Consider the following 12,500-nt stretch of genomic DNA (forward strand, 5'->3'; position numbering starts at 1 on the left):
CCTTTCCTTTCCACCCCATTCCTTTCTTTTCCTACTTTCCATTCCTTCTTGTTCCTTTCATCCCATCCTTTCATTTCTTTTTCTTCCCATCCCTTCTCTTCCCTTATCCCACTCCTTCCCATCCCATTCCTTTCTTTTCCTACTTTCCATTCCTTCTTGTTCCTTTCATCCCATCCCTTTCATTTCTTTTTCTTCCCATCCCTTCTCTTCCCTTATCCCACTCTTTCCCATCCCATTCCTTTCTTTTCCTTTCCATCCCATTCCTTTCCTTTCCATCCCTTTCCTTTCCATCCCATTCCTTTCTTTTCCTTTCATTTCTTTTCTATTCCTTCCTCTTCTCCTCCTCTTCCTCCTTCCCCTTCCCCTTGCTCTTCCACTTCCCCCGGAAATGTTTTTTTAGTTCCCAGTTTTGATATGCTATTGAGTGACTCCTGTAAGTTGCTGTAACACACACTTTCCTCCATCTCGAATCTGCTAGTTATTCGTCTCTGATACTCTAATATCTCAATGCATTGATGTAATCACTTCTCTTCTGCCATCCGTTTATTGTGCGCTTGCTTTGCTTTCCATATCAAAGCGAAATATTATACCCGCACACAGGTGATCAGTCACCGATGAGTCTTCAGCCTTTCTCTCAGCCATCTCTTATGTTTTTATTTCTCTAATTACGTCTTTTCAGGAGCTGGAAGAGTGTTATTAGTCAGTTTCTCTTTCACTCTTTTTTTCTTCTCAGTCTCAGGCGGTTTATTCTGAACAGACTCTAATGAGCACTGCTGGGTTTCGTGTAATTGTGATCTTAAACTGCACACCATTCTTCACTGAAACAGGTTTAATGGCACATGATGGCATTACTTTAAGCTGGAGTCTACACACACACACACACACACACAGGTGCACAGACACTGTCCAGGTGGAAAGAGAGCAGCACCAGCTTTCCTTGTCTCCTCAATCCATCTGTGTCCCTCTTTTGTCCTCTTCCTCGTCTCTGGGAAACCTGACACCGGCTGAAGCTCCTCTCAGAGAAGACTCTGCTTTGTTACAACGGTTCTTTCTGTCCACAGCGTCTAAAAACCACAATCTGACCTGCAGTGACCGAGTCTGAGACACGCCTGTATCCTATAACGCCGTCCTGCGAAGGAATGTCTTTTGAAAATCCCACAAAACTAATATTAATGTGCTGAAAGAAAACAGCATTTTTTAAAGACCATTAAGCTTGATTGATTTGTTCGTTCATTGTTGGTTGGGTCGCTCATTCATTTGCTCATTCAGTTGTTTGTTTACTTGATTACTTATTTATTATTGCACATACTCCCCAATTATCATGAATTTAATGCAAAAAAAGTTGATACAAAATTAATACATAATCTATTTTTGACTATATAAATATTTATATATTTTATTTCAACAATTTTTTTTAAAGATGATTTATACAGATAATTTGTTTCATCATTTTATTTGTTTTGCTGTTAATTTCTGATTTAAAAATAAGTTTTATACTTGTAATGCAGTAAAAAAAAAAAAAAAACATTATATGATGATTATTTAACAGATATTAGAAATTGAGATTACCACAAAAAAATTATAATAATATTGTGATACCAAAATTTTGTACATTTGCCACAATGCAATTGTTTGTCCTAAAAAATCAGCTTATTTTTTTTAATGCTAGTTATTATTTTTTTGTGTTGCAATATGACCTGAACAAGCTTATGTGAGATTCACCGTTTTAAGAAAGTGTTGGCTACATAAAACTCTTGAACAGATAATGGTCCCGGTGTCCCGCAGTGGTAGCAGGGTGTGGCGTACGATTAGGAGGATAAACACTGGTTTGACTCTTCAGGGACAGTCTCTACAAGCGATTGAGCCCCATCTGCAGCTTTGATTGCCTTCCCTCCCTCTTTCCCTTTCTTCCTCTCCTTCCCTGTCTTTGAGTCACATATGGTGAGGAGATATTGCGGGCTTAGCCCTAAAATAGAATAAATTTAAATGTTTTTGCAAATAAATGAGCTAATTATGACTTTTTGTTCACCTTTAGGGCGAAAGGCTACAGTGGATGGTCTATTAGTAAAATAAACTCCTATTGCTGAGAAAAAGAACATCAGTCCAATAATAAAAAGACCAAAAAGTCATCAATCCTAAGCAATAAGACCAAACACAACCTCTGAATTGTTCTCAAAACCTCAGATAATGTGATCATTTAATTATGTCAGGCTGTTCCTCTTGGTATTTGGATAAAAAAAATGATGTAGTTTAGCATTTTATTTGGCTGAAATATAGCAAATACGAGTTGTTTTTCTAAGTTGTCTGAACCTATAAAAGTTAGAAATGCTGCTTTTTAACTCCAGCTTAAAAGGCTTCTTTGATTTCTAAAGATGGTTGATATAAACTCTTAACAAATCCTGATAGGAAGATGTTTTGGGACTCCACAGATTCAGACCAGTACAGCTTCAACCCATTTAGCTGGAATATTTGAACCACTGAAGTCTGTGATCTTTGAAAGAAGCGTCTATTCCATCTGTAAATGCTTCTCACGCAGGACTAGATGGAGACCGCAGAGCAGACTTGTGTTGACATGTCCCGACTCACTCTTGCACAGTCACGTCATCGCAGTCCTGCAACCATCTGGATATAAACTGGTGCTTTGAGTCACATCTGGTCATCAACATGCCAGGGTCTGAACTGCACTTCCACAGCCTGTCAGGACTGAAATATTCCTGTTGTGGTGACAGGACAGCCAGTATTTCACCAAGTGTGTCCCTGTACGCTGACAGGCCAATCAAGACATGTTTCTGTCCTCGTGCCCCGACAGGATTAACTGGTCTATATGAAGTGTCCCTGTCAGATCAAACGGGACAAAATGTGTCCATGTGATGAGCATAGCCAGATAACAACACTACTTCATATATAATATGGTGTTCCATGTCCAAACCAACCTTTTTTCTTTTTTTGGGAGAAAATGCTCAATCTGTCTTGCTTAGTAGAGAGGGAGACTAGTTGAAAAGATTTACATGATAAACTTCTCAAAACTTGAACAAGATGAGATTGAGCGTCTGCAATACCGAAGCTGATCTTTTTGACAAGGAAATTGTCTGAATGGCAGGTTTGTTGCTTAAATCTGTAATAATGTATAATTTAGGTAACACTTTAGAATACGGCCTCATTTTTTATGTGCATTTTTAATGCATTAACTAACAATGAACTATAAATTGCATCATCACTTCATAAAGATGCATTTATTCCCCACAGAGTAACTAACATTTTCAACTACTCGAGCTTATAATTGGGCCCTGTTTTGATTCCTGTGGTGTAACCGGAGCACATGGCCTTTATATGATTATATGAGGGGGGTGTTTGCTGCAATGCCTCTGGGTTATCTTGTGTTGTGTATGCTAATTCAAACTAGCATAAGACCTCTAATGACCACTAATTGCTCTAATGAATTAGTTACAGTGAGAGTTCTGGAGAGAGGACAGTGTGGACACTTCATTAGGCCTCACACACATATGTACATACACATACACATGCACATACTTGCACACATACTCATTCACATACATATGCACATACTCATGCACATACATAGTCACGCACATACTCATGCACATATACATACTCATGCACATACTCATGCACATATACATACTCATGCACATATACATACTCATGCACATACTCATGCACATATACATACTCATGCACATACTCATGCACATATACATACTCATGCACATACTCATGCACATATACATACTCATGCATATACTCATGCACATATACATACTCATGCACATACTCATGCACATATACATACTCATGCACATATACATACACATACTCATGCACATATACATACTCATGCACATATACATACTCATGCACATATACATACTCACGCACATATACATACTCACGCACATATACATACTCACGCACATATACATACTCACGCACATATACATACTCATGCACATATACATACTCACGCACATACTCATGCACATATACATACTCACGCACATATACATACTCACGCACATACTCATGCACATATACATACTCATGCACATACTCATGCACATATACATACTCATGCACATATACATACTCACGCACATACTCATGCACATATACATACTCATGCACATATACATACTCATGCACATACTCATGCACATACTCATGCACATATACATACTCATGCACATATACATACTCATGCACATATACATACGCACACACATATACATACGCACAGACTAATGCACATATACATACTCATGCACATACTCATGCACATACTCATGCATATACTCATGCACATATACATACTCATGCACATATACATACTCATGCACATACATACTCATGCACATACATACTCATGCACATTAGGGCTGTACCAGAATATTCGAGTATTCGAGTATTCGTTCGGTGGGTTGGTATTCGATTTTCAAATTTGACATTCGAATATTCGTTTTAATTTATTTTTTTATTTTTTTTTACACCTGGCATCCCCCTAGAAACGGTTCCCATTCGCGCTTGAATGGGGCTGTCATGCGTTTTCTCAGATCGGATAGTTCTCTCTGATTTATCAATATGAACAATGAACACATAAATGTGTTTTTACAAAACGGATATGAATCCGAACTTCAAATCCCGCGCTATAGGCAGATGTAATGGAGTGCACGTCACTAGCAACAGATAAGCTGCATTTTACTGATCGTCAGCTAAAATTTCTAAATCAAAGACCGCAATAAGAGAGCGGCAACAGCCCTGGTAAGATCATTTCGGTTCTTTACTTTTAATGAAGTTGATTGTGTGTTAAAGCATCTGCGACCCACTTTCACTTTGATTTGCGATAGTTTGCACGTTGGCTTGATGAATAGATGCTGATCTGCGGTGACGCGTGCTGTAAGCGTCGTCATATCTGGCTATAACATGATATAACCTAAAACACGCTCTCACACGGTTATTTTTTTAGCATTTTTGGGCGAAATACAATACTCTTATTTTAGAGCGCAGAACAGCGGAGTTTGTATGGGCAGAAGTGCATGCCTGAGCTTGTAGGCTATAAGCTGCGTTGCTTTGACATTGTGGAAATAGAATAGAAACAATATATTAGCCTACCCTTTACTGTGTCAGTAATTACTGTGCTGCTGATTTCTGATTTGAGAGTTATTTGTTACTCAGAAAAATATTAGGCTGTGTTTTGTATCACTAGTGCAGTGTCCGTTCTCGGAGCCCTGCGCGTGAGGCGCGCGCGCTTCCCGCTCGCGCTGTTCTGTATTAAAAGTTTATTAATTCTGAACGTGTCACGTCTCGCGTGTCTATATTGCACCAAATGTGACACTGCACTCGTGAAGTTGATTGGATGAACGGTTCTAAATGCAAGATAAATAATCTAAATGCAAACAGACAGACGCATAGAGATTCCTGCCTTTATTAGAGAGAAGAATATGTTCAGCCCCCTCCCTCCGAAGCTTCGAATATTCGATGTTAATTCCTATCGAAGCTTCGAAGCTCAAAAAATGGTATTCGGACCAGCCCTAACATACTCATGCACATATACATACTCACGCACATATACATACTCATGCACATATACATACTCATGCACATACATACTCATGCACATATACATACTCACGCACATACTCATGCACATATACATACTCATGCACATATACATACTCACGCACAGACATACTCATGCACACATACATACTCACGCACATACTCATGCACATATACTTACTCATGCACATATACTTACTCATGCACATATACATACTCATACACATACTCATACTCTTGCACATACTCGCGCACATATTCATGCACATACTATCTCACATACTCGCGCACATACTCATGTGCACATACTCTTCCATGTGCATGTGTCATGACTATGTGTTGTTTCACTCTGTCGTTGCTATGTGTCGTTGCGTTAACGACAGAGTGAAACAACATAAAGCAACGACAGAGTGACACGGCGCATAGCAACGACACATAGCAACAATATGAAGCAAGAGAGAGAAGACGACACATAGTAACGACCGTGGTAATGACAGAGGGAAACGACGCATAGCAACAACAGAGTGAAACAACACATAGTCATGACACATGCAGCATTGACACAGCAAGACGACACAGTCAAACGACAAGGACAGATGACAGGAGTAAGTTGAGTTGACAGACAAAAGTTGAGTCATGTGGGCAATCAAATAGACATAGACAGTTAATAGACACATAGACATGGAAGACGACACATAGCATAGACAGACAGACATGGACATAAACAGTAAACAGACACATAGACATGGAAGACGACACACAGCACAGACAGACATGGACATAAACAGTAAACAGACACATAGACATGGAAGACGACACACAGCATAGACAGACAGACATGGACATAAACAGTAAACAGACACATAGACATGGAAGACGACACTCAGCATAGACAGACAGACATGGACATAAACGGTAAACAGACACATAGACATGGAAGACGACACACAGCATAGACAGACAGACATGGACATAAACAGTAAACAGACACATAGACATGGAAGACGACACACAGCATAGACAGACAGACATGGACATAAACAGTAAACAGACACATAGACATGGAAGACGACACATAGCATAGACAGACAGACATGGACATAAACAGTAAACAGACACATAGACATGGAAGACGACACACAGCATAGACAGACAGACATGGACATAAACAGTAAACAGACACATAGACATGGAAGACGACACACAGCATAGACAGACAGACATGGACATAAACAGTAAACAGACACATAGACATGGAAGACGACACACAGCATAGACAGATAGCATGTCGACATAATTTTGGCACAAATGGAACCCCATACATAAGCATCACAGAGCACCCTGGCATGTGAGTCTCTAGAATCACAGGTGGCTTTCTGTCACTTGATGTTTTATAACAATGGCTATAATTACTGTAACTAACTGTAGATGTTTTCCCATTAAACTGAAATTAAATAAGAATCTTTGTTTTGTTTTTTGCATATTGAGAGAGATCAGATTCCAGGATAAATTTGAGTCTTTCTGTAAAAATCGAACCTCTTGCATGCTTGAGATTGCGATTTTGCTAAGAGTACCAAAAATGCTGATAGACGAGTAATTAATTTTTGTGCAGTTGTGCTGCCTCGTATTTTGTTGGAGACCTTGATGCATTTTCTTTCCAGTATTCCTTGATACTTGAACACAAGTTATTTGAAATAGAAATCTTTTGTAACATTATAAATCTATTGCATCCTTAATCAAAGTTTGATTCATTTTTGTGAATGGAATCTTTTGAACTGTCCGTTTCAGTGAATTGTTTGCGAAGCCAGATTTAACTATTTATTTGCATGATCAAAATTACAGCTTCTTTGTTTGCGTTAAATATGCCATGTACTCTGACTAAATTCTATCTCTAAATGAATCCACTACTAACTAATTCTACTGCTGAGACTGCCTAATATTTTATGAATGACCATTTTTTTAATGCTAATATAATCATAGCACATGTGTTTATCCACTTAAAACTTTAGTTAGTATTTGTGGGCTTTTCTCATGAGATTGATGTCTGGGAAGTGGGAACGCTGTGCCTTAGGCTGATTGTTCTGTGTCAGGAACGACAGCCATTTTGGCTCCGTTCCCAGGGAAGCTTTCATTCAGATGTGCAAGAGGGGGAAGGTTGAGAGAGAAAGTTTTACAAAGTGCTGGAAAGCCAGAGAAATGAAACACTGGAGATTTTTAAAACATTACCTCATTGTGAAAGACCCCCCCATCAGCCGTGTGCAGAACGCATATAATTAACACACTCCGAATGGAAGCATTTAGCTGGAGTTGCTATGGAGACGGAGCTCAGGGCTCTGGTAGTATAATTGTACCCAACCTGTGAAATAAACAGGAACACAGAGGGTGATCCTCATTTTTAAACCCTGATATTGATTCACAGTTCTCTCATAATACTTTAACACTGTTCGTTTCACCACTGCATTGTCTCTCACGTAGATGCTGAGTGCCGCTGCTTCACTTCACACAAACATTAGTGTGTGTTTCTGAGCGCGTCACACACTCAAACAATCCTCTCGCGGATAAACATGCTATTACGCCCTCTCGTCTCGCTGTGCGGTTTTAAGTGCTCCGAGCTTCCCAAGGTCAAAAGATGCTCAGTGTTTGACCGGGAATTAGTGAAAAGAGTTGCTTTAAAATAACATGGTGGACAAATAAGTACTGTGGTGAAACCGTTGTACAATTATGAGATGTAACAGATGGTGCTTGTAATGTGTGCTTGTGGCACTGAATGATTGGCAATTAAAAAAGTGTGTTACGTGTATTTCTGTGTAGGATAAATGCATAATAATACATTAAACAATGAGTTATAATTCTATTTTTTGAATGATTTCTGAAGGATCATGTGACACTGAAGACTGGAGTAATGATGCTGAAAATTCAGCTTTGATCACAGGAATAAATTACACTTTACTGTATATTCACATAGAAAACTGCTATTTTTTAATTGAAATATTATTTCATAATTTTTTTTTTTTTTAAATCTGTATTTTTGATTAAATACAGCCTTGGTGAGCAGAAGAGACAACTTTCAAAAACTTTAAAACTTAATCTTAAACTAAACTTTTGAACAGTAGGATGTATTATATTTTTGTGTATATAATATGCGTGTGTAGATAGATAGATAGATAGATAGATAGATAGATAGATAGATAGATAGATAGATAGATAGATAGATAGATAGATAGATAGATAGAACCATTTTAAAAAAAATTTAATGAAGGGGTCGTACCTTTGGTTTACGGAGTGTGTGGAGAAGTGATATTTGTGTGCTAGGCCTGCAGTGAGTCTCAGTGTTTGCAGTGTCTGATGTTTCTCCTCAGGAAAACCGGCACCACAGAGACCAACACTCGTCCTCCAGCCTCATTCATATTCTATCACATTAACGTGGGATCAGTCTGATATCCAGACAGCTGGGACGTGTGTGTGTGCGCGTGTGCTCACACTCGTGCCTTGTTTGTTCACTTTGTGACAGAACGCCTCTGTGCCTCAGTTTTGTTCTCTCTCTCTCTCTCTGTGTGTGTGTGTGTGTGTGTGTGTGTGTGTGTAGCATGCCATTTCGGGCTTTATTCAAAGTCAGCATCTCCCAATGAGCTGAGGATGCAAACAGCAGCTGATCCAGAGTCAGCAAGATCATCGTAACGCAGATAATGGCAGCATCTCTGACTCGCACACAACCTTCACCTGTACATGCTCACCAGCAAACGATGAATGATTTTCTGCCTGATGAATAACTGTCTGCTCCTTTAACCTTAAGACCTCTTACACGCTGTATTTTATGCGTGCGCGCATTGAGAGGGCAGGAACCCATCTGTGTCAGTGAGGTCGCCCTGAGCGGAGAGGTGTGTGTGTGTGTGTGTGCGCACATATATGCGCCTCATGAATGTGCCTGCGTGAAACGGGCAAGTGTCACAACCTCATTACCCATCATCACATCTGATCATTCTGCACTGCTCACAGAGAGAGAGAGAGAGAGAGAGAGAGAGTGTGTGAGTGTGTGTGTGTGTGTGTTTGCAGAGTTCGTATCACTCATTTGTGTATGTGTTTGTGCAGGTATGACTACCGTGAAATGCTGCACAACTCCACCTTCTGTCTGGTTCCACGAGGACGACGACTGGGATCTTTCCGCTTCCTGGAAGCTCTGCAGGTGAACGTTCTTTCATTCTTTTTTATTTGTTCCCTATTGCTTTTCATTTCATTTAGTTTTTCTTTTACTTTTTTCTCTTTTCTTTCTTTGTTTTTTTCTGCCCTTCCTCACTTTCTTCTGCACATTTCCCCCTTCCTTCCTTCCTTCCTTCCTTCCTTCCTTCCTTCCTTCCTTCCTTCCTTCCTTCCTTCCTTCCTTCCTTCCTTCCTTCCTTCCTTCCTTCCTCACTTCCTTCATTCCTTCCTTCCTTCCTCACTTCCTTCCTTCCTCACTTCCTTCCTTCCTCACTTCCTTCCTTCCTTCCTTCCTTCCTCACTTCCTTCCTTCCTTCCTTCCTCACTTCCTTCCTTTCTCACTTCCTCACTTCCTTCCTTCCTCACTTCCTTCCTCCTTTCCTTCCTTCCTCACTTCCTTCCTCCTTTCCTTCCTTCCTCCTTTCCTTCTGCACTTTTTCCTTCCTTCCTTCCTTCCTTCCTTCCTTCCTTCCTTCCTTCCTTCCTTCCTTCCTTCCTTCCTTCCAAGCTTCCTTCTCTAAAGCATTTAAAGTCTTGTTTCCCTCCTTCCTTACTTGCTTCTGTCCTTCATCCACTCTTCTATCTTTTTTGTCTTTTTCCTTGTTTCTTCCTGCACTTTTTCCATTTCCATTCTTCTCTAAATCCTTCCTTCCTTCCCTTCTTCCTTCCTTCCTTCCTTCCTTCCTTCATTCCTTCCTTCCTTCCAAGCTTCCTTCTCTAAAGCATTTAAAGTCTTCTTTCCCTCCTTCCTTACTTGCTTCTGTCCTTCATCCACTCTTCTATCTTTTTTGTCTTTTTTCTTGTTTCTTCCTGCACTTTTTCCATTTCCATTCTTCTCTAAATCCTTCCTTCCTTCCTTCCTTCCTTCCTTCCTTCCTTCCTTCTATATTTCCATATGCACTAATTTCATTCCTTCCTTCCACACTTAATTCTGCACTTCCCTACTTCTTCCTTCTTTCTCTTCTTTCCTTTCTTCTTTCTCTTCCTTCCTTTCTTCTTTGCTTCCTTCTGCACTCATTTCCTTCGCTCCTTTCTTGCGTGCTTCCAAAGTAACATTCCTTACTTCCTCACTTCCTTTTGTACTTTCATTCCTTCCTTCCACACTTTCCTCACTTCCTCCAGTCTCTCCTTTCCTTCCTTCCAAGTTGCAAACACTCATGATAGCTACATCTTAACTTGGGGTGTGCGATATATCGTCTGCGATTTATATTGTAATTGTTGTTTTAACGATGTACGATCTGACATTGAGTATAGCCTATCCCTCACACACACCCAGAGAGTGCATGCATACTCTATCAGATGTAGTCTTGTAGACTAGACTAGTGCGGGTGCGCATTTAGAGTGCACGCTTTCACTGCATGATTTAGTCTTTATTATCATTTAGTAATAAATATCACAAGAGTACAGTTTTATATTAAGTGTTAATATTAAGTGACTTACATTTTAGACACCATATTGCCTGTTTTTGCTCTATTTCGGAAACGAAAATAGTTCAAAACAAAGCCACACACAACGGTGTTACCTTACTGAGTGAATCAGCTTTTTGAACGAATCAGTTGACTAGGATAGATTAAGATAGTCAAATGCTTCTTTCCTTGAAGAATCAGCCTTTTGAATGAATCTGTTGAATCTCAATGATTCGCTTATTAACACTGACTTGCTGCCACCTACTGGCGGTTTCAATTTCACAATTAAAGTATCTTTTCTTGTTTTAAATAATTTTAAATATCAATATTCAATATTGCAAAGATGAATTTTGTTGATACTGATTTCATTTGATTGGTAACAGCCCTATTTTGTCAATTGAATTTGATTAAATTTATGAAATTGACACAAAAGATGATGCATGCATATAATTAAGTTTTTTTAAAAAAATGGCTTCATAAAGGTAAAAATGCCCATATTAGGTAAAAATCAATTGAAACATATTGGAAAAAATAATTTCTGTCACTGCTGTGAACTGACCACCACACAGAGTATGAAGAATATCAAAAACTTTAGGAGTCGGCTGTCCACGACAGTCCTAAACCTGCCAAAGTACCAACATAATAAACACACTCAGCAAAATATCGTCTAATAATCGTTATTGAGAAAATCCCTGAAAATATCGAGATATTATTTTTTTGTCAATATCGCACACCTCTAATCCTAACTCCTCCTTATTGTAACCTTAATTAATACATTAGTTGTCGCACTTATGAACCTTGGATGAGATTTTATCATAAGGATATTTTCTGAAATGTGTCCCTCACAAGTATTGCGAAACAGTTCAGCTCACACACATAATGTGACATTAAAATAAAATAACTGTTTCTATGTGAATATACAGTAAAGTGTAATTTATTCCTGTGATCAAAGCTGAATTTTCAGCATCATTACTCCAGTCTTCAGTGTCACATGATCCTTCAGAAATCACTCTAATATGATGATTTGATGATCAAGAAACATTTATGATTATTATCAGTGTTGAAAACAGTTGTGTACACTTTTATTTCAGGATTCTTTGATGAATAGAAAGTTCAAAAGAACAGCATTTATCTGAAATAAAAAGCTTTTGTAACATTAAACACTACCGTTCAAAAGTTTGGGGTCAGTAAGAATTTAATAAAAAAAATTTTGGGGGGATAAAAATAAAAGAAATCAATACTTTTATTCATCAAGGATGAGTTAAATTGATCAAAAGTTACAGTAAAGACATTTATAATGTTAGAAAAGATTCTCTTTCAGAT

General features: G+C 38.8%; 1 protein-coding gene across 1 annotated transcript in view; it reads left to right on the plus strand.

Annotated features, from left to right (window-relative positions):
• ext1b (exostosin glycosyltransferase 1b) overlaps window positions 1-12,500 on the plus strand; it is a 107,035-nt gene that overhangs the window by 61,856 nt on the left and 32,679 nt on the right. The window contains exon 2 of the mRNA XM_079878117.1: window positions 9,664-9,757. Coding sequence (XP_079734243.1) covers window positions 9,664-9,757 — 94 coding nt within the window. The remainder of the gene's footprint in view (window positions 1-9,663; window positions 9,758-12,500) is intronic.

This window comes from Squalius cephalus, assembly GCF_949319135.1.
Source record: "Squalius cephalus genome assembly, chromosome: 8".
Taxonomy (NCBI): domain Eukaryota; kingdom Metazoa; phylum Chordata; class Actinopteri; order Cypriniformes; family Leuciscidae; genus Squalius; species Squalius cephalus.